At 43.3% G+C, this 26,963-nt stretch overlaps 3 protein-coding genes across 11 annotated transcripts in view; all 3 read right to left on the reverse strand.

Annotated features, from left to right (window-relative positions):
- The window catches only part of ATG7 (autophagy related 7), a 92,629-nt gene extending 79,909 nt beyond the window's left edge, over positions 1–12,720 (reverse strand). For 3 of the 9 annotated variants that reach the window (XM_039559183.1, XM_039559182.1, XM_019292035.3), the window contains exons 1-12: positions 11,487–11,788; positions 11,225–11,279; positions 10,107–10,224; positions 9,223–9,300; positions 8,666–8,782; positions 7,987–8,136; positions 7,028–7,116; positions 5,856–5,980; positions 4,679–4,769; positions 3,226–3,370; positions 2,543–2,701; positions 79–273 (exon numbers count right to left, since the gene is read on the reverse strand). In XM_039559183.1, coding sequence (XP_039415117.1) covers positions 79–273; positions 2,543–2,701; positions 3,226–3,370; positions 4,679–4,769; positions 5,856–5,980; positions 7,028–7,116; positions 7,987–8,136; positions 8,666–8,782; positions 9,223–9,300; positions 10,107–10,224; positions 11,225–11,279; positions 11,487–11,655 — 1,491 coding nt within the window. In that variant the 5' untranslated portion in view covers positions 11,656–11,788. Of the gene's footprint in view, positions 1–78; positions 274–2,542; positions 2,702–3,225; positions 3,371–4,678; positions 4,770–5,855; positions 5,981–7,027; positions 7,117–7,986; positions 8,137–8,665; positions 8,783–9,222; positions 9,301–10,106; positions 10,225–11,224; positions 11,280–11,486; positions 11,793–12,653 lie in introns of those variants that run through there. The other 6 variants (XM_019292034.3, XM_019292033.3, XM_039559181.1 and 3 more) reach the window with 5 other exon arrangements.
- On the reverse strand, positions 11,716–12,585 carry LOC120410671 (keratin-associated protein 5-5-like). Its single transcript, XM_039559150.1, has one exon. It carries the CDS (start codon positions 12,583–12,585, stop codon positions 11,716–11,718), a length of 870 nt encoding a protein of 289 aa, XP_039415084.1.
- A 3,083-nt stretch (positions 12,721–15,803) lies between the features above and the next one.
- On the reverse strand, positions 15,804–26,737 carry HRH1 (histamine receptor H1). The gene is made up of 3 exons (XM_039559306.1): positions 26,102–26,737; positions 20,550–20,717; positions 15,804–19,509 (listed from the first exon to the last, which is right to left on the reverse strand). Exon 3 carries the CDS (start codon positions 19,387–19,389, stop codon positions 17,977–17,979), a length of 1,413 nt encoding a protein of 470 aa, XP_039415240.1. The 5' UTR covers positions 19,390–19,509; positions 20,550–20,717; positions 26,102–26,737; the 3' UTR covers positions 15,804–17,976.
- Between the last annotated feature and the right edge of the window lie 226 nt (positions 26,738–26,963).

Here is a 26,963-nt window from a genome sequence, read left to right on the forward strand (position 1 = left end):
CCCATTGTTCAGGGCCAGAAATGTATTTAAAATAAGGGAAGAATGAAAGGAAAGGAAATAAATGGAATAATACAGTACCTTCCTCTTGCTGGCTGCAATGACAGCAGGCAGCCACCGACTCTCCCGAGTGTCCATCAGCAGGAAAACAACATCGTGGGCATCAATGAGCTCCTCAAGCTTCGCCACGTCCTTCTGAGCCTGGGCCATTGTCACCTCAGAAAAGTTCACTGGGTGGCCTGGCATGGGGATGCTCATGTTATAACCTTCTGAGCTCTGGAGGGAGGCAGGCAGAAAATCATGCACTCAAACGGTAACCTTGTGACTGAATTGGTATAAAATTCAACACCAATCACAGTACAAACTCAATTCCTCTTTGTCAGAATGGCAGCTCTGCCCTTTCCCTCTCTCTGTGTGGCAGGGCTGGGCACTAAAGCACTGTGCTGAAGTTTCTGAGTCTGTATTTACGCAGAACAGACTCAGAAAGTTTTGCCAGGCTTCGCAAATCACTACAAGAACACAGTGGAACTGCTCCCAATCCCAGGGGTTACAAACATCACCACAAAGCCAAGCAGCCACATTTACATATGATTATGATCTGTTAAACTTATCTAAAACCTGTGTCCTGGAGTCTCTTTCCAGCCCCTTCCCAGAGGATTTTAACAGGCTGCAGTCTGCATTTCTGCTGCTGAACATTGACTCAGTCACAGTCAGACACGTGTGCAGTATCACACACTCTGCTCCTTAGTTTCAGTTCCCGAGGAGAATAACAACAGCCTCAGATGATTCCCCTGTAATTCCCCCAGCCATGTGTGAACTTTAGACAGCAGAAAAGCACTTCTGAGACTTGTCACTGCAGAGCTGGAGGCTGGCACTGTGCAGATGCTGGAGGAGTTTGTTCCTGTGGCAGAAACATTTCCTTCTTCCAGCCCCTTATTTGGGCAAGACATACTGAGAGCAAATATTGAGCCAAATAAGCATATACACAATGCAGATACAATGCAAACAATTAATTCACTCCTTTGGAAATGTGTGAGCACAATCTGCCAGCCATCTGCTGGAAGGGAAGGATGGATCCCTCATTTATGTTACAGAGGCACAAGCCTTGCCAAAGCCTCCCTGCTTGTCACTGCACTCTAAGCAGCTAACAAACTAAAAGCCAAAATGTAAAAGCTGGATGAACCAAGCATAAAATTCCATGGGAAGAGAGGGAAGGAAGGTTGGTGGAATGTGCTTTTACATGGACCAGTTACCAGCACAACTCATAAATCCAGGTGACTCAACTAACCAGAAGGGTGACTATAATTCTGAATATGATAAATATCCCTGAGGATAAAAAGAACCAGGCCCATTTAGCAGCCTGGAGAAATGAGCATGGGTAATACCTGCATTAACAATTCCAAAGGATACACCTTTACTCCCCTCTGTACCATCACCACAGACATCAGGAAATCACTGGAGCAGGCTTTACTTTCAGTGTCATTATCTCCTCCAAAAGGTTGTGGCAGGAACACAAAACTTTAATCCATGCTGGACCTGAGTCATGTGTCCATAGATAACTCATCAAGCCTGTGCTGCACAGGTGCTGATTGATTAGATAAGCACAGCTGACACTGCTGGTGACTCAGGAGGGCAATTTTTGTTCAATAAATTACAATAAATAAGTTGGATGCTAGCTGCACAAAAACATGGTCAATGAGGCTTGTAAAATACTAAAATCCTACTGGAATTCAGAAGAAAAGCTCAATCCAGGGACTGTAGCTGTAGGAATACAGACAAGTCTGGCAGCTTCAACAATTTTATTTGAATGACCATCCCCAAAAAAAAGACAGCAGTCACCAGCCAGAGTGGCTGAGGTGCACCTTGGCAGCCAAACACTGGCAAAAAAAGCTCAAAGGGCACACTGGTATTATTTTAAGGAGGAGTAAATGTCCATATATTTCCCCAAAGGAAGGTCTTGCTCATTCCACAGAATTCCAAAATCTCAGGAATCTAAGAAAAGTTTTAAAATGCCTCCAAATTATCCAAGACAAAATACTTAGTTGCCATCTCATAAAATATAAGGATGACATTAAAAAGAGGGGACTATATGTTGTTCCCTTGGCTGGAGGTTAAATACTAAGCTATTATCTTCTAATGTAGAAAATCAATTTTGCAATAGGATTGCAAATTTTGGGTCTAAAAGATAACAGGAAACCTGAATAATACATTTATTACTTCCCTCAAGACCTCCTCCCACAGTAGACAATTAGTATGTCTGACCTGGCATTACTCAAAGTTCCTTAGACAGGAAAAAATTTTCCTTCACTATCAATAAGCTACCAGATGATTTAGATGATCCTTAATTATATTTCATTACTCCAAATATTTGCCTCAATAAAGTTACCAGGTACAGAGATTTGAAGTGAAAGATTTCAGTAACCAATGTAACACCTGCGTCGTGTTTTTCCCCACTAATGTTTAATTACCAGAATTTGGAATAGCAATTTAAAATCACTTTTTTTTTATTTCCCCAGTGATAGTAACATAGAAATAATGATCTTACCACTCCTGGGAAGATTTTCTGCAGCCTGTCTGCTGCTGCCAGAGCCTTGGGCTTGCCCCCACTCAGGCAGTCCTCGAACTCGTAGAGCGGCTGCCGCACGGGGTTCGAGTAAGAGATCTTTGCATTGTCCACAAAAGTGATTTTCCTCACCCCCCAGCCCTAGAGGAGAAGATAATTTAATAATGAGAAGTGAGTTTTGTCCACTTTTTCAAGCTACAAAAGCTTTTGCAATTATTCAAAGCAGAAATCAGGGAACAGAAAATTTGTTTGGTCCAAATATAGCATTTAACAGAAATCCCTCAAACCCTGCTGAATTCAGTGGAATATGGTGAACATCCCTGAAAGGAATTATCAGCACACTTACTTCAAGGGCTTCACTGTGAATTTGGTCTTTACAGCTTGTTAATTTGTTCCAGAATTTCTTTTTTAATATAACTTCAAAATAAAGTACCACTCTAACAAGGTTCCCTTACTATCTCATATTCACAGAACTTCAGTTATTTCCAACAGCTACAGCTCCTACCTCTTCCCTGCAATTCATAACACCAACTAGTGTGCATTATATGTACTTTGATGCAGAGAATGCAATTTTTCTCTGATGTGTCACGGCAGCTGGACAAAAAAAGGGAAGAAATATAGAATTTATGAGAAACAGGAGATTGATTGTAAGATTAAGGATTTACCATCAAGGTCCTTGCAACGCTACAGCCCAGTGTCCCAGCTCCCAGCAGCAGACACTTGGCAGACACAATCTTTTCCAAATCCAGAGTAGGCACCAGCCTCCAGCACATCAACTTCAAATTCAGATCCACAGATGATTCTGCTAACCTGTGCCATGCAATAAACAACAACAACTTCTGAACCCTCCTGTGCTTCTGCAACAAAGCAATTACTGGCAGTCCAGCTGAAGGAGTTAATTTTTATATTTTTTTTAAAGGAGAGAAAGAATTCAGCAGTTTAACCCACAGGCAATATGAAAAACAAACATACAAGGGCTTCTGAAAAAGTAACAATCCAAAACTAAAATTTTAGTAACAAAATTAATGCAAGCATGAAAATAAAAATGGTGTCTCAGCCAAGATTCCTGTTAAGCTGAGTGCCAAGACAGGTAATTTGTCCATAAATTTTTGTTTCTTTTTTAAACTAACTGGTCTCCTGTACCCAGTTACACCTGCCCTTAACATGAAAAGTTCCACTTGTGCCCTAAAGCATGTAGGCAGTTCTTTGTGGAAGCTTGAGAAAGAAAATGAGGAAGGAAATCTGTGTTCAAGCAAGGGGCAGATTTTTGTATTCATCAGAACACAGGGTGTTAAAACTCCCATCAAGCCAGGCCACCACAGCTCTCAGATTCCTGCAAGTTTCATTCCCTTACACATGATAAACAAAACTTTTTCAGCATCCAGTAAATTATTTGTCCAACAGGGGTTGAAATAGCAGTTGTCAGGGCTGGCCTTTTACCAACACCTCTGTGGGAAGCACTTATATCATTTATACAAGTAAAGAAGGTCAAGTTACCTAAAGAATTAAGAACCCTGAGGTAAACTTTATTGAATGTCTAGGAAGACATTGAGAATTTCCACAAATGCTTGACAAAAATGGCTTTGCTTGATGGGCAAAATGTGAACCTGAACCATGAGACCAACAAGTTTTTCCAAGGCAAGGACACAGATGCAGTCACTCTGTAACCCCACTCTTTTCAATCCATGGCCCAAACATTATGTGCAGAATGATAACAATTACTAAGGTCACATTTCCATTAAGGTCACATTTCCTGAGCCCTTTCCTGTCACAATCTGACAAACCCCAAAGGCTGAACTTTCCCCCCTGCTGATTTTCATTACCAACCTGCAGGTTACAGAATTCAATGAAATGACCACAGGCCTGTAACACTCTGACCTACGTTTCACTCAGTTTTAAATGAAATGCATTCAGAGTTTGAAGCTGGAGTCCAAAATTGCCAAGATTTCTGCTGCAGGCAGTGCACTGCTCTGTAAAGGTCCTCACCTCCAAAAGGAATGTCCAAACAACAGGCAGAGTATGTATTACTGTCTGTTCTTACCTATTTCACATTTCAGCTTGGTATGGATTAAACCCAAGTAATGAAAAGTATGGGAATTTAAAAGGTAAGGAGCAAACCTTTTTGGATCCATGCATTCACTGAGATTCACCATCCTTGGCCCCATGCCTCCCTTTTGGTTTTTCTCCCATCCCACAGCTTTTGGACAATCTGTTTGAAATATTTGAAACAAAAACAAACAAACAAACAAACAAACAAACAAAAAAAACCCCAAAAAAACAAAAAAACAAAACAAAAAAAAAAAAAGCAAGAAAAAAGGAAAGAAAGAATGAAAACCTTAATATCACAGGACAGAAGAAAGAAATTTTATTGGATTTAACCCTGTAGGAAAAACCCCCTTATTTTAAACCTGCCAGTAAATAACCTGTATTTGAACAACCTGCTATAACCTGCTACACAAATGGTGCTGTTTACATCAGCTGAAAGCTCCTGGAGAATTTCCTTGCTCCCAGGTGTCCCCTGTGCTGCTTTTGCCTGTTCAGCTTCACACCCAGCACAGAGATGGCATCATTCCCCATCAGATCGTTAATGTCAAGCTCAGCAAATTCTTAATTCAGAATTCAGTAAATTTTGCCAAGTTCAGTCATCATTTCACGTTCCCTAGACCCCATCTGTAGATTCAGTGGAGAATTATATATCTTAATTATATGTAATTAAACAATCTGCAACAATGACATGTGAAGCATTCAGAACTTTTTGCATGAGGTAGAGAAATTTTGTGATACTGTCCTGTACCCAAACATTAATTCTGAGATTATGTTCTAACATTTCAAGTCCATTGCTTTAAAATACACCTGGATGTGTCACTATGGGATTGAAGGAACAGTTCCACTGGGGCAGGTTTTTAACCTTTTTAGAAATTATCCAGAAATGTTGCATCACATAAATTCACTATCACCTTTTTCCTACCTAAGGGACTGTATGCAAATTTAACAAGAAAAAATGAGACTGATTGCTGTTTTATTGTATTTTATATGACACCAGCAGGACTTGTTTTTAAATTAGAAGCACAATTACAGGAGGAAAAAATTAAGAGAGAATATTCCCTCTTCTTTCTTTCTTGAAGAAGGAACAATCATTTCCTTTAAAGACATTTAACAGAAATTCAAACAACTTAAAATCCATTTGAAATAACTCAGCATAAGCAAAGATCTTGTAGTAGTAATTCATTTTTCCATGTCTGCAGTGATTAAGGAGGGAGATAAAAAAAGGGAAATAATGTTTTTAATGGCTTACCTGGGCCCAGGGGTCTCTCTGGCAGTTTGATTTCAAAGATGATGCTGTGTGTGATGTCTCTCACCCCTTGCATGGTCCTGTCTCTGAAGCAGAGCACTTCAATCCTCTGGAGAACATTGCCCCTGCCATAAAAAAAAAAAAAAAGATAAATAGAGACAGACATGCAACTTCTTTAACAGAAAAGGGATTTCTTTTAAACACCATTTCACATGGGTTAGTCCTTTGCAGGTTCTGAATGAGGCTTTTTGTCTTGGTACTGAACACTGTTGTCTGTACCAGGCACAGAAAGAGAAACAATTCCTTGAGTATAAGAAAATGACTGGTTTGGTGTGAAACAGCTCCTAAGCAATGCCCCTGCCAGCCTGTCCTTGCATTTATCCAGCAGTGGACAAACTGCAGGTTTAGAGGAACAAAAGGCAGAAAAGCACCACAGCACACATCAGCTGGACTTTGCTGTGGCACCAACATCCTCTGAGCTCTCAATAAATATAATTTTACTCCCTATGATTCAAACCCCCCAAAAATGAGAAGTTTAGTGCCTAAACCCCTCTGAATGCCAGGACTCTCTGGGCCTTTACAGCTCCTTGTACAGCCCAACCAGCTCACCCAACCCAGCACTTCCCCTTCCTGAGGGCTCTGGAATAAAATGTAACACTCAAAACTATGCAAGTGCAACTTAATTACAGTTTTGTTACATCAGCCCCAATTTCTTTGTTACTTTTAATATTTTTTTTCCAAAAACCAGAGTGTAAAACTGTGTCCTGTCTTCCCATCCTCTACCCCACGAAAAAATTCTAGATGGTACCAGGAGAAAACCGAAGAAAATCTGATTTTTAAAATGTAACTGTGCTATTACCTGACACTAATTAATTATATAAGTTCACAGAATATTTTAAACAAGATTTGAAACATCTGGAGGGTATTGGCAGGGGGTGAAGCAGGCATTTCCAGGTACATGCATCCATGTGAGGATTAGGATTAATAGGAATTTGTGACTGACAGAAGTGAAAAAACAGAATAATGCACAAAATGAGAATCGCTCAAAGTGGGTAATGCCAAGGCAAAAAGCAAAATCTTAGGAGTATGATATGAGTGAAATGCCATGAGGAGAAAAATATCTCATTTGACACCAACCAGTAAACCATTTTTGTGGGAAAGAATTAAACAGATACCATTTCTGGGCTGCCAGGATCAGGAAATTTCTCAGTGGCCATCCTGGGTACTGGGATAAATTACATGGATCATAAACTCCAACTGTCACCTGCAAATAAAATTGTTCCACATGAGAAGCCATCCATCCACTGTTCAGTTCACAGCAAATGTTATCTGGCATTTTTAAATAAAAATTCGGGACAGGGAAGGCCTACACACACATTGTGCATATTTATAAATATTTATATGGTCACACCAGATTTTACTGTTCTTGCCACAGCCCTGAGATTTATTCAGTTTGGCTTCTTTAGGGACACTGGTTGTTCACTGCAGTAAATGCACCCTCATTACCTTAAAAACACAATTATGAGGGAAGCCCATCAGCTGAAGCCTTTCTCCCAAACCAAAACTCTGTATTGATTTTGAGATGATCAAGAAGTGAAAGGGTACAGGCCAGTATTAAAATGCCCTAGGGTACATCACCGTGTCCCGCAGCCATAGGGAGGAGGAGGAGAGAAGATCCAGCAGGCAGGAATTGTGCAGCAAGATTGATTGATTTAATTATTTTACAAACTCTTTATAGACTTTTTTCTTCACAGTCTAATTGGACAAAGGATCAGCCACCCCTTGGGGGTGATTGGCTAAAATCCTAAAACATCCATTGTCAAAATATTTTTCTACTGTACTATAAACAAAACTTTTCAAGGTTGCAGGTGGCTTGGTTGTTTACAGAACTCTGCTGCCTCTTCTGTGAGAGAGAAAAGTCTCTCACAGGCTTAGAAAATAGCAAGAAAATCCTTGCTAGCAGCATTTTTGTATCCACAGCCCAGCAAGCCAAGAAAGCAAAGGGAAAACAGCATAAAAATCACTTTACAGCCAACCTCAAGACACGACTGCTGTGCCCAGCTCAGTATTAGAGCTTCAAACCATTTGCAAATTAAACCTGTAATTAAATAAAGTTGTATAAAATTCTCATTACCTTTCCTCCTTGGTCTTGAAAGAAGCCATCCCACTTTTTTAGCAGGGATATCACGACAGAATTGTCATGGTACTTGATTAAGAAATAAGGCAGGGCTGTCACCCCCTCCTGCTGGCAGAGGTCATCGTATGCTTTCTGCAGGGCTTGAATCTGAAAGTGGAAAGAAGCTGAACCAACAGTTGGAACAATTCTGCAGTGTAATATGAAAGAAACTAAAAACTGTTTAACTTTTCTCCTAAAAAAAAAAATTAACTTCTTTTTCTTGTCCAATCATGCATTTTATCAATAATTTTGTAATTTTAATGAGCAGGTTCACTCAGGGGCTGCTCCTTCATAAAGGTTTCTTTTAAATGAGCTTCAAAACCATACCTATATATTCACCCATTTTAATTTTTATGTATAGCTTAATACATATCAAAAATAAAGATACAATATATAGCTTAACATAACCACCTCTTCGAGAATTGTTTGCCATATCTGCATTTAACTGAGACAATTTAAACAATCATGGAACAAAAGGTAAACAAAAAACCCACATGGAAACGAAAAAAAGTGAAGATTTCGTAAGAAATTAAGAGTCTCAAGTTAATTCAGTGTGTGGTAACACAAAATATTGAGTTTTACAGCTCACAAAAGTTGTTAGCATTACAGACTTCACAATATTTAGTGTTTTGGATACCTGATTTAGTGAGAACCTATCCCCAAGACACACAGGTTTCTCAGTTATATGAATTCCATCAGGGAAGCAGAGGGCAGGGTAGCAAAACCAGTAATAGAAATGATACTTTTTTAAATCCTAGGAAAAAAAAAAGTTGTAAAATTAGAAAATAAAGAGATATATCAAAGTAAATGATATAATGCTGATTAGAATTAATGGTTTATGATCCTAACCATAGGAACCACAGGAATCTTTACCTCACAATGATTTTAGAAGATCATAAAAATACTAAAAGACTTCCCTTCTCTGTATATGTCTTGATTTAAGATTTAAACAGACAGTGTGTGTACAATCCTTCAGTTTTCGTTAGCTGGAACATTTAGTAAAACTTTCAATTTGTTAAACATGAAACAGCTGCTCTGCTTTTACTGATACCTGTAAGGCCATCAGGCAATCTTATACATGGGTAGAAAATAACACCAAAATATATTAATACGGCATTTCTCCTAAAAAGAAAGCACTTCTTCACCATTCCACTACAAAGCTCGAAGCAGGAGACACAAATTCTCTCTACTCACTGCAAATGTCAGCAGCAGGAACCTGTTCAAGAGCATTGGGTTCTCCAGAGCAGCTCCAGATTTGATTGATTCCCAGATCTGCCAGGGATTGTGGGGACAAGAAGGAAGAGAAAGGGCAGAGAAACACCAAGAGAACATCAGAACAGCTGCAAAAATCTTTAATTCTTCTAGCTACCTTTAGAGCATGGAAAAAAACATTCACTGCCATCTTTTCTAACTGAATTTATCCAGACTACTGCCTGCATTAAAAGAATTGTAAAGGTCAGACACAGGGAATCACGAGGCCACAGGAATGCCAAAAGTTCCCAGTTTTGAGTGAAGATATACATCAAAACTTTGTTACCCAAGGCAATCAATTAAAGCAATCAAGGCCTGGTCAAAGTAAAGCATCTTAAATTTGACTTTCACCTCTCCCCAGGCCATGACATTAAATTACCTGGTTACAGAGCAGGCAGACAGCCCCTCTGACCCACCTTTGTCTTGCTTCATCTCAGCCTTCTTGCTGCTGTGGAGCTTCCCCATCTCTCTGTCACACAGATATACTGCAGTAATCTGAAGCTTAAACCAGGCCCTGCTGGTTTCTGGGTGTCAAGACAAATTCTAAAGATGCACTCTACAGAATTCAAGTCCCTGGCAGCTCCAAGAGCATTGTTTAGCTTAAAATGTGATGGAGCTCTCCAAGTATAATTAGTTATTATTGGTTATATTAGGTACTACTCTTGTAGGGAACAGCAACAAGCAAACACCAAACTCTTCTTTCCAAAATAAGCTGAATTCTGAGGTTACTCAGGACTGGAGTATCTCCAATATTTGGGGCAGAGTAAAGCACTTCAACTGGTAGAAAGGATTTAGGAAACACTCTGTGATTTGATTTTAAATCTTACCTCATTTGCTTCTTTGTCCAGAAGTGATTTCTTATCACAAGATTTGAAAGTCTCAAAAGTGTTGGTGTTATACAACGTTCCAAAAGCAGGACAGCAGCGTGCTGGTATTGAAGCATTCCTGAAAAAAAAGAAGGAAAACTCTTGAGAATTGGATACCAACACCTTTAACAGAATCATCATCAGCAGTATCTACCTTGTGGTGTAACCTTGCCCTGGAATTATCAAATGATGAGGCACAGCAACAAAATTAACAAAATTCATCTCTAATGAAAACATCTTTATGAACAGGGATTGATAGAATAATAACCAGTGCCAACACACATCTCCATCACTACTTCAAAAACAGATCAGGTATTTTCTCTAAGCAAGGTGACACTAAATCACTGACTGAAGATTTTAAATGCTGTTCAAATATAAGCTACCCATGACAAATGGGATTTTCCCTGAGAAAAACTAACTTAGGCTGAACTTAGATGTCAGTGTTGTACTCACATAAAGATTTAGTTAAAATTCAATGTTTAGAACACATCCCAAAGAAAACCTAAACCAGACAGAAGATTGAGCAGCTTCTATAGTTTGTAACATCATCAGCTGGAGAAGCTGCTGTTAGCAAACAGTGTTTTATTTTTGAGATAAATTAGGTAGAAACCCTACAATATTCCTTTAATTTACAGACCTGATTGATTTCATTGCCCCCTGTAACACTGTTCTCAAAAAATGGTATTTTTCCAGTCATAACAGTTAAATACTTGGGTAGAGATTACAGTGTACAAACCAGGAACTGCAAAAACTATTTGAAATCCTAATTAAAGCTATAAGGGAAGGAGTCAGATGACTAAAAAAGCCTCCCTAATGTAAAAAGCTACGGAAATAGGAAAAAATTGTGTTTTATATAAACATACGTGCAGCTAGTGAGTGAATTTAAGAATTAAGAATATTTCAAATTCAGCCCTCAGATGAATACACTACTTCAGATGCAAGGAGTTCATGTTGGGGACTCAAAGGATCCTCTCCACTGTTATAAAGTTCATGAAAATGTGTCTTTATTTTCATGCAGAGTTTGTCTAACTAATACATCAATCTTATGCAAAGGAAGGTAAACCACGGCATGTACTCACATATCAAAGGCACTAAACTCCAGTGTCAAGCGAGCTGGCAAACCCAAAGGATCACCTGGACAAAAAGCAGCAACAAAGCTCCTTTGAAACTGACATGTGCAGGTTATTTCCCCTCGTTTTTGTTGACCTAAGTTACCCAGTGAAACATTCAAAATTCACAGTCACGTTTTCTAATGTCTCAGCAAACCATGAGAAACGTTGCATATTTAGAGGAGCATCAGGAGAACCCTGAACTACCAAGACCTGCTCAGCCTCTACCCACCATTGTAGTAGTAGCCCTTGATAACCTTGGGGGTCTCATCCAGTCGGTACTCATTGAGTTTCTTCTGGGTCAGTTCGTGCCAGAACCCCGCATCCAAGGCACTGCTGAAGGGAGCAAACTGCAGCTTGGAGAGCCCGGGATCCCCGGGATCCCCGCTGGCAGCGGCCATGGTTCCAGCTGCTGATCACTGCTGAACAGAACCCTGCAACAGCAGATAAACGCGGTAAGGCTACAGCGTGGGCACGGCACCGGGACCGACACGGCACCGACACAGGACCGGACCCGAACACGGACACGGCACCGGGACCGCGCAGCGACACCGGCACCGGGACGGACACGGCACCGGGACCGACACGGCACCGACACAGGACCGGACCCGAACCCGAACACGGACACGGCACCGGGACCGCGCAGCGACACCGGCACCGGGACGGACACGGCACCGGGACCGACACGGCACCGACACAGGACCGGACCCGAACACGGACATAGCACCGGTCCCGCACACTGACACGGGACGGGCCCCGCGCAGCGACACCGGCACCGGGACGGACACGGCACCGGGACCGACACCGGCACCGGGACCGACACAGCCCCGCACAGCGACACCGGCACCGGGACGGACACGGCACCGGGACCGACACCGGCACCGACACAGCCCCGCACAGCGATACCGGCACCGGGACCGACACGGCACCGACACAGGACCGGACCCGAACACGGACACGGCACCGGGACCGCGTAGCGACACCGGCACCGGGACGGACACGGCACCGGGACCGACACGGCCCCGCACAGCGACACCGGCCCCGCACAGCGACACGGCACCGACACGGCACCGGGACCGACACGGCCTCGCACAGCGACACGGACACGGACACGGACACGGCCCCGAGACCGACACGGCACCAACACGGCCCCGGCCGCTGGGCACGGAGCAGCCACCGCCGGCCTGTGCGTGACTGCAGCCCCCGCTGCCGCCCGGAGAACCGGCTGAGGCCCGGACACACCGACCGCGGGAGCCTGCAAGGGGCAGCGCGGGGACGGCGCCGGTGCTGTGCCGGTGCCGGGACCCCGCGGGAGCAGTGCCGGTGGCCATGGCCGTGGCAGCGCCGGTGCCCCGCGGCCGGCAGGACCCGCAGCGCTCCGTCCCCGCTCCCCCATCACCGCTGCGCCGCTCGCTCCGCACTTCCCGCATCGCCGGCCGGCTCCCACCTGCGACGGCACCCACAGCGCGCATGTGGCGGAGGCGGCCGGCGCCGCGTGATGACGCCGCGAGCCGCGGTGGGTGGGCAGGCCTGAGGCGGCCGCGGTCCCGATTCTAATCCTGATCCTGATCCTGATCCTGATCCTGATCCTGATCCTGATCCTGATCCTGGTCCCGGTCCCGGTGGGGTGCGGCGGTGCCCGCACGCTCTCGGTAGCATCCCTCTGCTCGCCTCTGGCCAGCCCAGCGCAGCCACAGCCGCCGGCTCAGGTGGGACCGTGGCCCGCAGCACCTGGAGCCCTGTGCCGTGTCCCGACCTCAGGCTGCCGCAGGCCGCCTCTAAACCGCCCCGGGGCTGAGGGTAAAGCATTAGAGCGTGCCAGGGAAAACAGAGCTCCAGGGGGTTTGGTGGGGGTCTGACCTAGGGGAGGAAAGGGAGGCAAATTCTGAGAGGTGCACAACAAAAAGTGGGGAGGAAAAGAGCACTTGTCGAACCAAGGAAAATTCCGAATTATTAGAGAGAAAAAATTGGCTGGTGTGGCTGGAATAGGTCTCCAGGGAGACTTGACTGCACAAGCTCTGAGCACCAGGATCTAGCTTTGATCTTAGCTCTGCTTCGAGCCTGAGGTGGGACTAGATGGCATCCAGAGATGCCTTCCAGCCTGAAGCTTTTAATGAGTTTTATTGAGATATTTCTCTCTTTTTTTGTCTTTTTTTTTTTTTTTTCCCAGCTCTAGAATACGAAACAAAAATACGTCTTCTGAAAAACAGGCATCACTTCTGCAGGTCCTTTATGCCTTTGTATCAGGAATATAAATTTGCCAGAGCTGCCTTATATTTTAGATTTACAGTCACACCCATATGGCAGAAACTGACCCCAAAATGGGGAGGAAGCCTGGGAGGAAAAGCCACCAGCTAAGTGTGGGCACAGCCACGTAATGACAATTGGTCAGGGAAATTTTCGGAGCTGAAATTCAGCAAATTCTAAGTTTCAGCTGTAGAGACGATGTTTGGATAGAGGACCTTGCTATGGAGCATGGGCTGGATGGACCTGCCAGGAATTTCCCAAATAAAATAGATTGGAATAAATGTGGGAGTTTGCTACAGATGGTTGCATCCTTGTGTCCACCTATGTTACATCAGTGAAATCCTGCAATTCCTCCTTTTGCATTTCACTCACTTCATTAGTATTGGTAATGCCTTTATTCTCTTGGAATAAAGAACTTAAAACTCAGTTCTGCATTTTTTTTCCCCCAGGCTTGAAAAGGTTTTATTTTATGCCTTTTTGGTCCTTGTATCCTCTTTTTACATCTTCCTATAGGCAAATAAAAGGAAGTAATAAACATAAGAATAATAAGCAACTAGAAAACAGGTTCTTTAAAAACAAAGACAAAAATCTGTTGAGTGTTTCTGGCACCTATTTCCATAGGTAGGAGTTTGGATTTCCCCGAGCAAAATCTTGCAGCAAGGGAGAACCATCCTGGGACTGAAAGTGGGAATTAAAAGGAAGCAGATTCAAACCCTGGGAATTAAAAAGAAGAGATTCAAGCTCATCAATTCTTGGGAATTATAGGCTCAGCATGTTTTTGGAGAGCTTCTCAGAACAAGAACTCGGATTCTTTTCCAAAACTCAGATTGAATTGTCTTACAGATTTTAATAAAAATAATATTTAGTTAGGTTCACATAATGTTTTCCATTTTGGGACTTAAATCAATTTTTTACAGCATTCTCAGTGAGCAAGACCACAAAATACAAACAGAACCTGGCAGAACTATCAGTTCATTTACAAAAAAAGCACAATTTAGTGCTGTACCCCTGTTACTGCTGCAAGAGTGGGACACTGCAAAGGTAAAAATCTGTTGGAGCACTGAATGTTGGAGTCAGTAGAGGAAAAAAAGCAGGAATATGCTCCAAAAGAACACCCTGATATGATCAGAGAAGCAGCTTTTACCCCTCAAAGGACTGAGTTCAGGATTTATTTTGTTGTCAGACATGCACCATGTTTTTAAAATAATTTTTCAACTCAATATCAGGAGTGTAAACTATTTTCAGGAGCCGTTTCCACAATGCATCAACATTAATTGTTCTCTTTATGTTCTAATCCTTCAGTAGACACATAATTTGATGAAAATTAATCATTTTGTCATTGTATTTGATATCTCAGTGAATGCAAATATGTTTGTACAGTATTTAAATTTAGCTTGGCACTTCCAAGTGAATTGGCATTCTGGCTGAAGGAAAGGATGCACTGAAACATTTCAGTTTTAACTTCTAAATTTTAAATTTTTAACACCTCCTCTGCAGGAGCTTAAGTGAGGAGAGTAGTCCTCAGCACCCCTGCTAGCAGTGGAAAATCTGCAGAGCTCAGGGCCTCCTAGAAATGTTCAGATACATGTTAATGCAGTGCTTCTGCATTAACACCTGAGGATTAGAAATGTGTTTTTACAGAGAATCTTTCAATCGGTTTCATTTCTTTTGCTTTCACAAAGCGGTCTCGCAGGAAATTTAACGGACCCATTCTTTCAGAGGATGGAGAGAGGCCAAAATGTGCACCTGCACTCACCTTTCCTTCCCGATCATCCGAGGAGTTCCCCGCAGCATCCCGGGGCTCGCTCCTTTCCCACCAGATGTCCCCACTGGCGCAGGCAACGCTGCGAGAGCGGAGTTTTGTGCCTCTGGTCCCTCCCACCACACCTTAATCCCAGCACAACTGCAGTCCAAGAAATCCCCAGACTCTCGTCGTGTCCTCTGGAAGCTCCGTGTCCTCCGACCTTGTTTGTTAACTGGAAAGCACTGAAAATGTTTTACAGGAAACCACGCCTGGAATATGCTCTTGAGCCTTGGCCCTACGTGGTGGGAGGCATCTCCAATCCTGACCCTAATTTGCTTTGCTTTTCTTACATCCAGAGCCTCTGGAATTGCCTGTTCAGTGAAATAAACTGAGAAATCCTCTTAGGTACCTTGCTATTTAAAATAAGTACTATCCCTTTTTTTTTTATTATTATTATTTTTTTTTTTATTATTATTATTTTTTCTTCTTTTAGATCTGTTAATAAACTTCTTTATATTCTTTCAAGGTTGGTGCCTGCTTTGCATTTCTCCTAATTCTCTGCTCACAGAAGGTAAACAGTAATGAGTATTTTGGACCAAACCACTACAATTATCTAATGGCTATAAAATGTGGCTATCACCAGTCCTGTCTTTGTTATTAACACAGTGACACTAAGATCATGGGTAAAATGAAGTGAGATTAAAAAATATTCAGGAAGCTTTACTTTCCTGGGTTTAGCTCTTTGAATGTTCTTTATTTTTTGTCATTACAGTCACCATCATTTTTAGACCAATTTTTGATGACCTTGCTTAGGTTTTGTTGTGTATTGGTACATTGTAAAGTCAGAAAAGGCTTTTCATGATCAACAGGACAGATTTCTTGATGACTCTCAGCAGCCCTTGGGTAAATGTGTTTTTCAGCACTAATAACTGTGGCTGACTTTTATTTCCTCAGGGATCATCTAAATTACCATCCATTTTGGCCAGAATTGCTGTTGCAAATCACAGTAGAAAAAAACAATGTAATGGCTGTGAATCTCAGTGATTGTTTGTGAAAGGCCAGGGATTAGAGCATGTGTTTCAAAAGGTTCTGCTCTGTACCCCAAAAAGGTGTCTTTTAGCACTGGGGCAGGTGTTCCTCCTGCAGTGAAAAAGTTGCCTGAATTCTGCAATGAATTTTGTTTAGTTTATATTCTCTCTCTGCATTTTGCCTTTATTTCTCCCAGATTTAAGTTTCCTAATTGCAGTTTTTCCTGCATGCAACTTGAAACCAAAGTCAATTAATCTCTGAACCTTGTGGGATACACTGAAATAGACTGAATTGGAGTTTGTTCCTTTAGCACATTTTCCCAATTTATTAAAATGCAGATGTATTAGGGCTCTGTTTAATATTGAATACTTTAAATACAATTAAACACTCGGGTGTCTAATTCAGAGAAATGACATGGACAGAGGAATAACACTTTGCATTTAGAGTATTCTATCCAAAATTTATGAGCAGTCTTTCCCACATTCCCCTTAGTGTTGCATTGTTGCTGTGATCTTGTCTTACTCACTTTATGAACTAGGCACATGTGGCACAGAGGGACTCTGAGCAGCTCGAGATCCCGAAGAGAAGAGAATCCAGAATTTCTCCTCTTACCATTAAACCACTCCTTTTTGCTTCTGATGTAATAAAGATATTGCACAGGACACCCCTACAACTCATCCCCCCCCAAACTTTTGGCAGTTCTCAGCTGAAGGAGTTACAGGTCAGAACTTTGTTGTTAACGCAGCAATTTCAGAAGCGAGAAAGTGTTCAGGATGTGGGAAATGCATCAGCACTACAAAGTGAATCAGAGCACATCCTTTTTCTTTGTAATATCAAATCCAGCCCAGCTTTCAGCTGTAGGGTGTACTTCAACATCTTCTTGGTCTCTTTTCCAACTTAGAGTATTCCATTATTGTGTGTTTCTCCTGAAATGTTTGACAGCAAGGTTTACAAAATGCAATTAAATATGAAGGGTAGAAAAGGGAAACATACTTCATGTATAAGCAACTGTATTCTGCAATTCTAGAACAGCAGCACACCCTTCTGGAGAAGATGGTGACAGTATGTTGAGCATGGAAACCCTTTTAGGACATAAAAATACTACTTTTTTTCAGCAAAGTTAACGTACAGTTAATGTAAGTGTGATATCAAAGAGATACAGTAGGGTACACTTAAACTTGATGTTTGATGAAAGGTTTGTGATTTGGAGGAAGCTATAAATAAATAAGGGAGTTTTTTTAAACAGTTGAAAGTTTGTTATTTGACTGTGCAAAGTACCTCCACTTGCAAATCTCACTGCACAAGCAATGTGTTCCTGCGTGTAATGGAGTAAGTTGAAAGAGAAAAATGGTTTTGGCCAATCACAGAAATGTGGTTTCTTCCTTTTCTGGGGCTGAATAATTTATAATCACTGAAGATGCCTATGTGTATCTCCATTTCTGTGATGAAAGAGGTGATCTCAAATGGTAAAGGTTGACAGCAGTGTAACAGTTCACAGATTGACCCTGAGTTTTTCAGATTCTTGACCTGAAGTAGCTCTTCAAATGTGTTAAAACTATTAAATGCACATTTCCCACTTTTACTAACACTTTATAAAATACAGTTTGCCAAAGTCTTTTACTTTACCCGTCCTTCGAAACTGGACTGTTTTGTTTGGTTGAACTCCTGAGCTGCATTTGAGCTCCAAAAACCCAGCCCAGTATCAGTGAATGTGAAGGATCTTTTTGAAAGTCTTCTTGAAATTGTGGTTACAAAGAGGATACAGGAATGGATTTAGGGTGGAGTTCACGTAGCCGAGCCATATGGTGATCATGTGCAGTTCTGAGAGCCGTTCATGGTCGTGGAATGTTATCACCATAAATAACACAAAGTAGGGGATCCAGCAGAGCATGAAGACTGCCATGATCACCCCCAGCTGCTTCGCTGCCTTCCGCTCCCTGTTCCCGTGCCGGTGGGCGCTCCTGGGATGGCCGTGCAGGGTGTGCCAGGTCTTCCTCAGGAATGTCAGCCCTCTGGAATCCCTGCACTCAGTCTTTCCCTGAGGACAGCAGGCTCCTTTAGGGTTGGAACTGGAGTGCTGTGCACAGGGTGCCACCTCAGTGAAGGTGTGGTTGTCGGATGCCGCACTGGAGTCACTGTCCTGGCAGCCAGGCTGCTCCTTATTCCCAGGCTTTTTTGTGGCACACACACCCTTCTTCCCTGTTTTATCCAAGCCACGCCCAGGCTTGGCCGTGGTGATAGAGAAACAGCTCCACTTCAGGACTTTCCCATTACTCAGTGCCTTTGAAGATTTGTCAGGATTCCTGAAATAAAGCTCTGCCTCCACTCTTTGGGGCTCTGGGGAGCTTTGCTTCTCTGTGCCAGGGGTGTTCTCGCATAAGATTTGCTTCTGGAGGCAGATATTTTTCTCGTCCTTTATCTTAGTCTGATGCACGGTGGTTTTTTCCAAGGAAGACCAATAAGCTCTGTTGGTGAGCTCTCGGTGCTGGCAGTGTCTCCGAACAGTTCTGAAGATTTTACAGTAGAACCACAGCATCAGGAGGGAGGGCAGGTAGAAGTTGAAAATGGCCGTCAGCACTTTAAACCAGGTGACTTCGGAGAACTCTGTCTCACACTTGTTCTCCTTCACCTTCCTTTGCCCGTTGTTGGCAAAAACGTGCCAGCCCAGGATGGGGATGACCCAGGTGAAGGAGAGCAGCCAGGCCCCCAGGATGAGCAGCGAGGCTCTCATTTTGGTGCGGTACTTGAGGTATTTCAGCGGCTGCTGCACCGAGCGGTACCGGTCCATGCACAGGATGAAGAGGTTGAAAATAGAGGCAGTGCTGGCCACGTAATCCATGGACAGCCAGAACAAGCAGGCTGCCAGCCCCAGGGGCCACACGGGGCTCAGCATGTACACGATGTTGAGGGGCATCACAGCCACCCCCACAATCAGGTCTGCGATGGACAGGCTCACGATGTACAAATTGCCCACTGTCTGCAGCTTCTTCTCCATTTTCACAGCACACAGCACTAAAATGTTCATGACAATGGTGATCAGGGAAATGCTCCCAAGGAACAGGCCTAGAAGAGCTGAGGGAGCATTGCTTGAGTTCTCTGTTGTGTTCTTGGACATCTTCTTCACGGGCGCACAGAGTGAGAATCGGAGCGGACGTCCAGGCCTTGGAAGTTCAGTCGTGGTCTGCACTCCTGGATGAAAATGTGTTGGGTTGCTTGGGGATTTTTATTTCCAGAGCTACAGAAAAGAAAAAAAAAAACATGCTCAATCACTGTAGTAATAAGATAATAAAGCTAATTTGTGCCTCAGCTTAGCACTGTCCCTTTTAGGGCTTTCCTACAGAACAAATTTTTACAACATCTTACACAGAGGTAATTTGTGTTTTATGAAACCCAAATAACCAATCCCAAACAGTTTTCATAGGGCTTCATATATTTCTGACCCCAGAATCTGAAGAAGAAATTTAATTCCTCACAGCTTTAATCCATTACATCTCATTAAACAGCTGATCATGAACCAGAACATAAACTCCATATTGGCAAACTGATTTAAAATGTGTTAGTAAAAAGCATATTAACGTATTTTGCACTAAATAGTTTAAACAAGCCAGTGCTTATTTACAACCTACATCTAGCAGTTGGAGAATCCAGCAATTGGCAGTCAGTAGGCAGTCATTCAATTATAGGTAATGAGTAATCTCTTCCTACACAGTTTAGGCTCACACAGATTTCAAACATTTAAAGATGCCAGGCCTATTTTAGATCCAATACAAAATGATAGGAATTTTCAGGATTAATAAGCATCTTCTGCTTCCCAGCTGCTAACTTCATGTATTGATGCACAGTCCAGAATTGATTAATAATATTTTACATCTTGGAGCATATGATCCATTGACCAAATTCTGCCTCCAGTACAATGAAGAAAAATGTGAAGGTGACACACATTTTTGTGCCATGTCACAGCTTTTCTGAGTTTATGTCCTGGTAAATCTCTTAAAGCAATAAGGAAGGAAATTGAGACTGTAAATATATTTGCTCAAAGTATTTACACAACTGACACTGAGATATGCATGGGATTTCTCACCCTCGTAACTCTAAACATGGCCAGAGCAATACAATGCAAGAGATTGTTCAATAATCAGTATTTTCTATTGAAATCCGGTGATGCAATACTTCATGTAACTTTATCTTTCTTATTCCAGTAATCAGGGTTTAAGCTGAAATGATTTGTGCTTCCTTATGAGAGGTCAAATTCCTTCTTGCCTGGGCTTTACTTACGGGTGGGTGTTGTTGGGAGAAGAGCTGTGTCCTTGGTGGCAGCAGCATCCACAGGCAGAGGGAACAGGAGCACCCTGGGGAGTGCTGTGATCCCGGATTCCTTCAGGCTCTGCCAGGACAATTCCTCTGTGGCAGCTGCTCACAGATGACAGAGGCCTCGAGCATCTCCTGAGAATGAGGGCAGAAATTACTCCATGGATTTTAAACCAGCCTGTCCAGAAAATGGTTATATCCCAGTATTTCTTCCACCTCTTCAAGTGTGTTTAAGTGTACATGGCCAAGGCAAGGAGCTGTTGCAAGAACCTGGAATGACTCATCTTCACCCCCAGGTATTTCCATGTAAATGTGTGGTAAAATAAAGGGAGAAAAGGCAACTTTGATTGAGTCTTCAACTGAAAAAGAAAAATAACAGCAAAGAAAGCTGCCTGGTTAGACAGCTCCCCTTGGCTGTTCGTGAGCTGCAAATGGAATGCATGAACTGCATTTGGGCTTGGGCTGGATGATCTCCAGAGGTCCCTCCAACCCTAACAGTTCTGTGATTCTGGGAATAAAACAGAGCAGAACACAGTCAATGGTGTTGACTGCTCCCCAAACTTTCTCCTCAGCACTGCTGTAGTTGGATAGGGCAGGATTTAGGAAGCAACTTGCAGATCTTGAGCTGGAGTAGTCCTGCTCCAAAGAAGGATAGGTGCCTTTTTTTCAGGAGCTATTGTAATTCCTTATCTGTAACTCAGTTGCCAGTAGAGGAGAGCAATAATAATGAATACATGGGGTTCAGTGTTTGCACAGTTTAATTGCACCAAAACAAAGTTCACTAAGAACAGATTTTAAAGAAAGCAGCCCAAGACCTTGGATTGCTTTTTGGAAATTCTAAACCATGACCTCACCATGGAATGTTTCTTTAATTTTTGCTGTCTGTGAAGAGCTTTTTCTACGAGGAGGCTCAGCAATCATCATTTGTTATTGTATTACAGTTCCAAGGAACAAGGCTCTACTGGGAGATGCTGAGTGGGTGCCTCAGTGCCTCATTAGTGCAGGTGCAATCTATTAAGCCCTAAGTGGGAGTAAGTTTCTAGAGGCAGCTGCTGGCGCATCTTTTACTGAGAGATTTTTAAGAGGCTGCAGGTCCAAAGAGCAAAATTCTTGTTCCTCAGACTAAATTCAAGGCAGAAATTAAGATTTTTATTCAGATGGCCTTTACTCACTCTGTTGTACTGAAGAAACCCATTTATTTCTAGTGATTTTTAAAAAAAGTATTCTTTAGGTGTTGAAAGTATTAGCATGTTAGAAGTTTGATTGATTTCCCTCTCAAAAACTCATTTATTTCTCTGTAAGGGAACAACCCCTATTCAATGCCTGCCAATATTCAAGGAATATTTTGGATAAAAAGTAAATGAAAAAACATGGTAAACCTCCCTGTTATTCCCACTCAGATGACTCAATGTCTGAGTCCAGCAAGGACCAGGCTTTGGTTTTTTATTCCAGAAAAGTGTCTCGCACTGTCAAAGGACAGACTGAATTCTGTCTGCCCTCGAGCTGTCTCCCCTAGGCAGCCTGAAATGAAAAGATTCATAATCTGAAGATGCAGTGTCTGACCAGCCAAATTCTGCCAGTCTGCTGGATTGTCCTTTTCCCCTCACATACCTCTTTTAAGAGAGTTATAAATAAATCTTTTGCTGTGTGAACAAGCAATGCTGCCTGACTTATAAATATTATAAAATTTAATTCCTTGTCCTGTTATGACTCTTCCTTGGGGTGGAGGAGCTCCTTAATGACAGCTCTGGACATCTGGCTGTCCAGTTTTGCATTAATTGCTTTGCATTCCTTCGGTGGCAGGGAATTTTCAGTGGCTTTTGTAGGAAATGCTGTGCTGGGGGGAAAATGAGGCCAAGACTAATGTAGCAGATGTGCTGAAATCTACTCTACAGAGCAGACTGCGGAGCAAATTGCTGTCTGAGTTGTTGGGTTGGGGATCTGCAGGCCGATTTGGGAACTGGATGCCCCAGGAATGACGCTGTGCCCCGGTGGGATTGGGAAAGGTGCTGTTCCTGGGGAAAGAAAGGGCAAGAGGCTGTTTCTGAAGCCTTCTCCACACTTCACTTCCAAACTTGAGGGCCCAGTGCCATAACTGCTGCATTTCTATACCCTCTCCTGGTCCTGTCACTTGTCTAAAGAAGGTGAACAGGCTGTGTGGTTATTCAGTTATGTCTGGGAACACACATCACAGGTAATTTTAAAATACTTCAGATGGACTGTTTTTTAAATGAATTTATCCAGTTGCTCTGGACTGTGAAAGGTCCCCTCACACTCAGAGCAGTGACCCCTTCATGCAGGTGGCCAAGGGGCCAGGGCAAGGTCAACCCCTCTGCCCCTTTGTACAGCAGCTGTATTGCTTGGCTGTGGGCTGGGCTGGGCCATTAAATTTGTCCTTACTCCTCCAGCTTGGATGGTGATGTGCTAAGGAGAGCAAGCAGACCTTATGAACAACAAGCAGAGGGAATGCAGAGCCTGTTGTGAAGGAGGATGGAAACTTTTAAGTAACTTCGTGAAGTGTTTCAAGGAGAAAAAAGTCTTTATTATTATAACTGTGTGATATACTGAATTTGTAACTTGCTGATATAGGGATATTTTCTTTTCAGTCCACTGATTCTGCTGTGCTCCCACTATTTCTTTTAATTGGTATATCTGGATATTAGGGTACAGCCTGTCAGGATTGCAGATAAATATTTCTGCTTTTATTTGATAAATAAATCTGCTTTTATTATTAAATACTACATCTGTATTTACTGCCTTTTTTTTTTTTCTAAATAAATATATTATTTTTAAGTTTGAGCCTTAACCTGAAATCATCAGGAGATAGAAATAGACTTTTGTGACTCTGGCTGGCATTTTTTAACAACTCTCTTTAACCCTTGGCCTATATGCCATGAATATTAGAAAGAGCTGAAGATGGACACATTCCAAAGAATGTTTTGGCCTTCAAAATGTAATCTCAGACTTCCAGAAACTCTTCTTCCAGCAGCTCAATCTTCTAGTTTCAGTTGTTCTAAATGTCAGTTTTTCCATGACAAAATCCAGTCTTGTCCTTGTGATAGTATTTCCCAAATATGGTTTATTTTTGCCAAGAGACTGGGGGGACAACCTCATATCTTGACTAGAATCCTGAAGCTTCCAGATATGGTATTAATTTTCCCTGCTAGTCTAAACACTATCAGTATCAACTAACTGCTCATCCATGTGATCTCTCAGCAAAACAGTGTTTAAGTGTTACTTTCTTTAAGTCCTGCTGTGCTGGAGAAATCATAGTCTTTACTCCATTACTTGTGTGTAAAAAGAGCATTTGCTGTGGGTGCTAGAGCTGTGCAGTAACTGTTGTAATAGAAGAAATTTGTGCTGTGATGCACCAAACAAACCCATTAGCTGTAAAATCCCTTATAAACCAGGGGAGTTTCCCAGGAATGTGGTTCCTTTAAAGCTGAGCAGCTGCAGTGGTGCCTTTCTGTTCTGGGTTTGGAACCCATTATCCCAACTCACTGTAACAGGACATCTTTGCTACGGGAATGGCAAAAAAACCTTGATTTTTTTGGACTCCACCTTGTGCTACTATTGACTCCAACCCTTGGCAACAGTAAAACTCAGTGGGTTTAATCACTCTGAATCATTTAACACTAATTAACATAATTGTAACATTGATTACAATTGATTGATTTCCCTCTCAAAAACTCATTTATTTCTCTGTAAGGGAACAAACCCTATTCAATGCCTGCCAATATTCAAGGAATATTTTGGATAAAAAGTAAATGAAAAAACATGGTAAACCTGCCTGCTATTCTCACTCAGATGACTCATATACAATTAACTTTTTAAAAAGTAAATATACTTTTTAAAAGGTAACTCACCCTGTCATTCAGACATCAAGATCTGGTTCTTTCCAAGTGACTTGGTAAGCCACTACTCACAAAAGTAAAAGCCAATGTGTGTGAATAAGAGTTGGTAGTTCTTTCAGTGCTGAGGTTGACCACTATGAAAACTCTTTGGGGATTTATTTGAATTCAGCTCGAGTGAACTTCTGGTGCTTTGAAGCTGTATGAAAACCTTCATCACAAAAATGCACAGATTTAAAAATCCTAGTGGGTTTGAGGAGTCACTGTCTCCTTGTACTGGCAATAAAAGGAAACCCTGTTACTGAAAGATTTATTTTGGGTCATTTAAAAAAAAAATCGCCTTTAATTTGAAGCACATATTATCAATCTCTTCAAACAGCAGGTGAACTTACTGTATTACTTACTGTATTACTATATTACTGTAGTAATATGATGAGTTCCTTCATATTTTAGCAATAACTTATTGAAAATACAAAGCTTTTCCTTTATAGAGATACAGATATGAGTTAAACAAGCTCTTTTTTCTTCTTTTTGCAGGCAGCTTTAATGTTTTTTGTTGAATTAAGCAGATGGCAAAGGGGCACTGCTGGACCACAGGGTTTCTTACAGTGAGAGAGCCTGGTGCCTTGCAAATAAACAGTTTAAAAGCAGCTGATCCAAGAATTCTGACTCCTCTCCATCATTCCTGACTGTAAAGGAAAGCCTGGGGAGGCTACATCAAGAATGGTATAAGGTTTAGGGCAGGTTATGTCCCTGCTCTAGTGTCAACCCCCTCAGGATGTGCTGGACTTGTATTTGAGAAAAGATCTGTATGAAAAGAATGCATTCACCTCGCGAGAGCACAATTGTCTCCAGAGGGGGTGAGGGTTAAGTTCTCTATCTTCCTCTTTCTTCAGCCAAGCCACTGTTCTCCCTCAAAACAAGGAACCCACCCCTCCCTGCCTGTTTTTCCCAGCCGTGTCCCCATCCCTTCCCTCACCGTTAGTCACCAGAAAGATGCTTAAAACAAGAGCGTAAATATTTTGCAGACAGACAGGAACTCCCCTTTAATTGCTTAAACCATCTTAATTCAAGTGTGCCCATTAAGTACAATGGAGAATCCGGACTTTATCTATCTGTTTCCCTTCCCCTCCTTTCCATTTCCATCTGAACATCCCCTCCGTGCTCTGGCCCTTGCTGGCCTGACCCCCAGCGACTCCTCTCTGCTCCGGGGGCAGGAGGCAAACCTGGGAGCCTTTGGAGCTGCTGGATCTGCAGCTGGGACAAGTGTCCTCCGGGGAGGAAAGCTGCCTGAGCTTCCTCCGGTGTATTGGCGCACTTTGGGGATTTCTCTTCAGATTTGTTTGCCCCGACGGGAGACCCTTTGCTCCCCGCACCCCTCTGCTGCTCTGGGCTGGGATGCGCCGGGTAAGGAGCAGAAAACTTCTGCCAAGGGCTCCCAGTTAATGCTGGGGGGGAGTTATCAAAAGCGGGGTGTGTTGCTGAGTTGTGCTGCTCTGGCTTTCCTGCCCCGCTCCTCTCGCTGCGCTCAGGTACCGCCGCAGCCTCAGCCGGGACGAGCGATCTCCGAGGAGCCGCCAGCGCTCCCCCAGCCTCAAATCCCTCAAATCTCTCCCGCTTCCTCTCGGCCCCGCTCCCTCCCCGCTTTCCCCGCCGCTGTTCACTCACCAAAGCGAGGAGGAGAGCGCGGAGCAGCTCCGGCAGCTCGGGCAGCGGGGCCGGGCGGAGCCGCTCCTCCTGCCGCGGGGCTGGGCAGGGCCGGCCGGGACGCGGAGGGGGCGTGGGACGCGATGGGAAGTGATGGATGCGATGGGATGGATGCGGTCGAGGCGGTGGGAGGCAGTGGATGCGGTGGGAGGCAGTGGATGCGGTGGGAGGCGGCGGGAAGCGATGGGCTGCTATGGGAGGCGGTGGGATGCGATGGGAGGCGGTGGGATGCGATGGGATGCGATAGGAGGCGGTGGATGCGATGGGAGGCGGTGGATGCGATGGGATGCCCGGCCCCGTGCCACCCCGGGGCTCCGGGACGCTGCAGAGTGATGCTCCCCTCTCTCCGGGGCTGCGCTGCCGGGAAGATCCCGGCTCTGCCCGCCCGCTGCCCGCAGCTCCGCTCTCCCCGCCCGCCGGAGAGCCCCGGGTGTGGCTGGAAAGCTGTGGCGATCTGAGCTGGCTGCAGCCGGGAGGTGACGCCGGGGTTCACCTGAGGTAACCCAGGAGTCTGCGGAGGATCAGACACCACATCCTGCTTTGGGATCATCCCAGCCCTCAGCAGCCACAGGACTGTCACTCTTCTCTGATAACCAGCACTGGGTCTGAAGTAGAGACGGAGTTTCTTTTAGTGGAGCTGCCTTACACAACTACTTTAAGAGCTGGAAAACCCCAAGTGTGTAACACATTTCTGGATATCTCAGCTAAACTGACGGTTTTGTGATTCATGTAGTTCCAGTACATCTGCTCCGTGTTAAACATGCACACAGGGTTTGGGGGATGTTTTTGCAACTAACTTACCCATTTTCGTTCCTTTCTTCAA

This window comes from Corvus cornix, chromosome 12 (genome assembly GCF_000738735.6).
Source record: "Corvus cornix cornix isolate S_Up_H32 chromosome 12, ASM73873v5, whole genome shotgun sequence".
Lineage (NCBI taxonomy): Eukaryota > Metazoa > Chordata > Aves > Passeriformes > Corvidae > Corvus > Corvus cornix.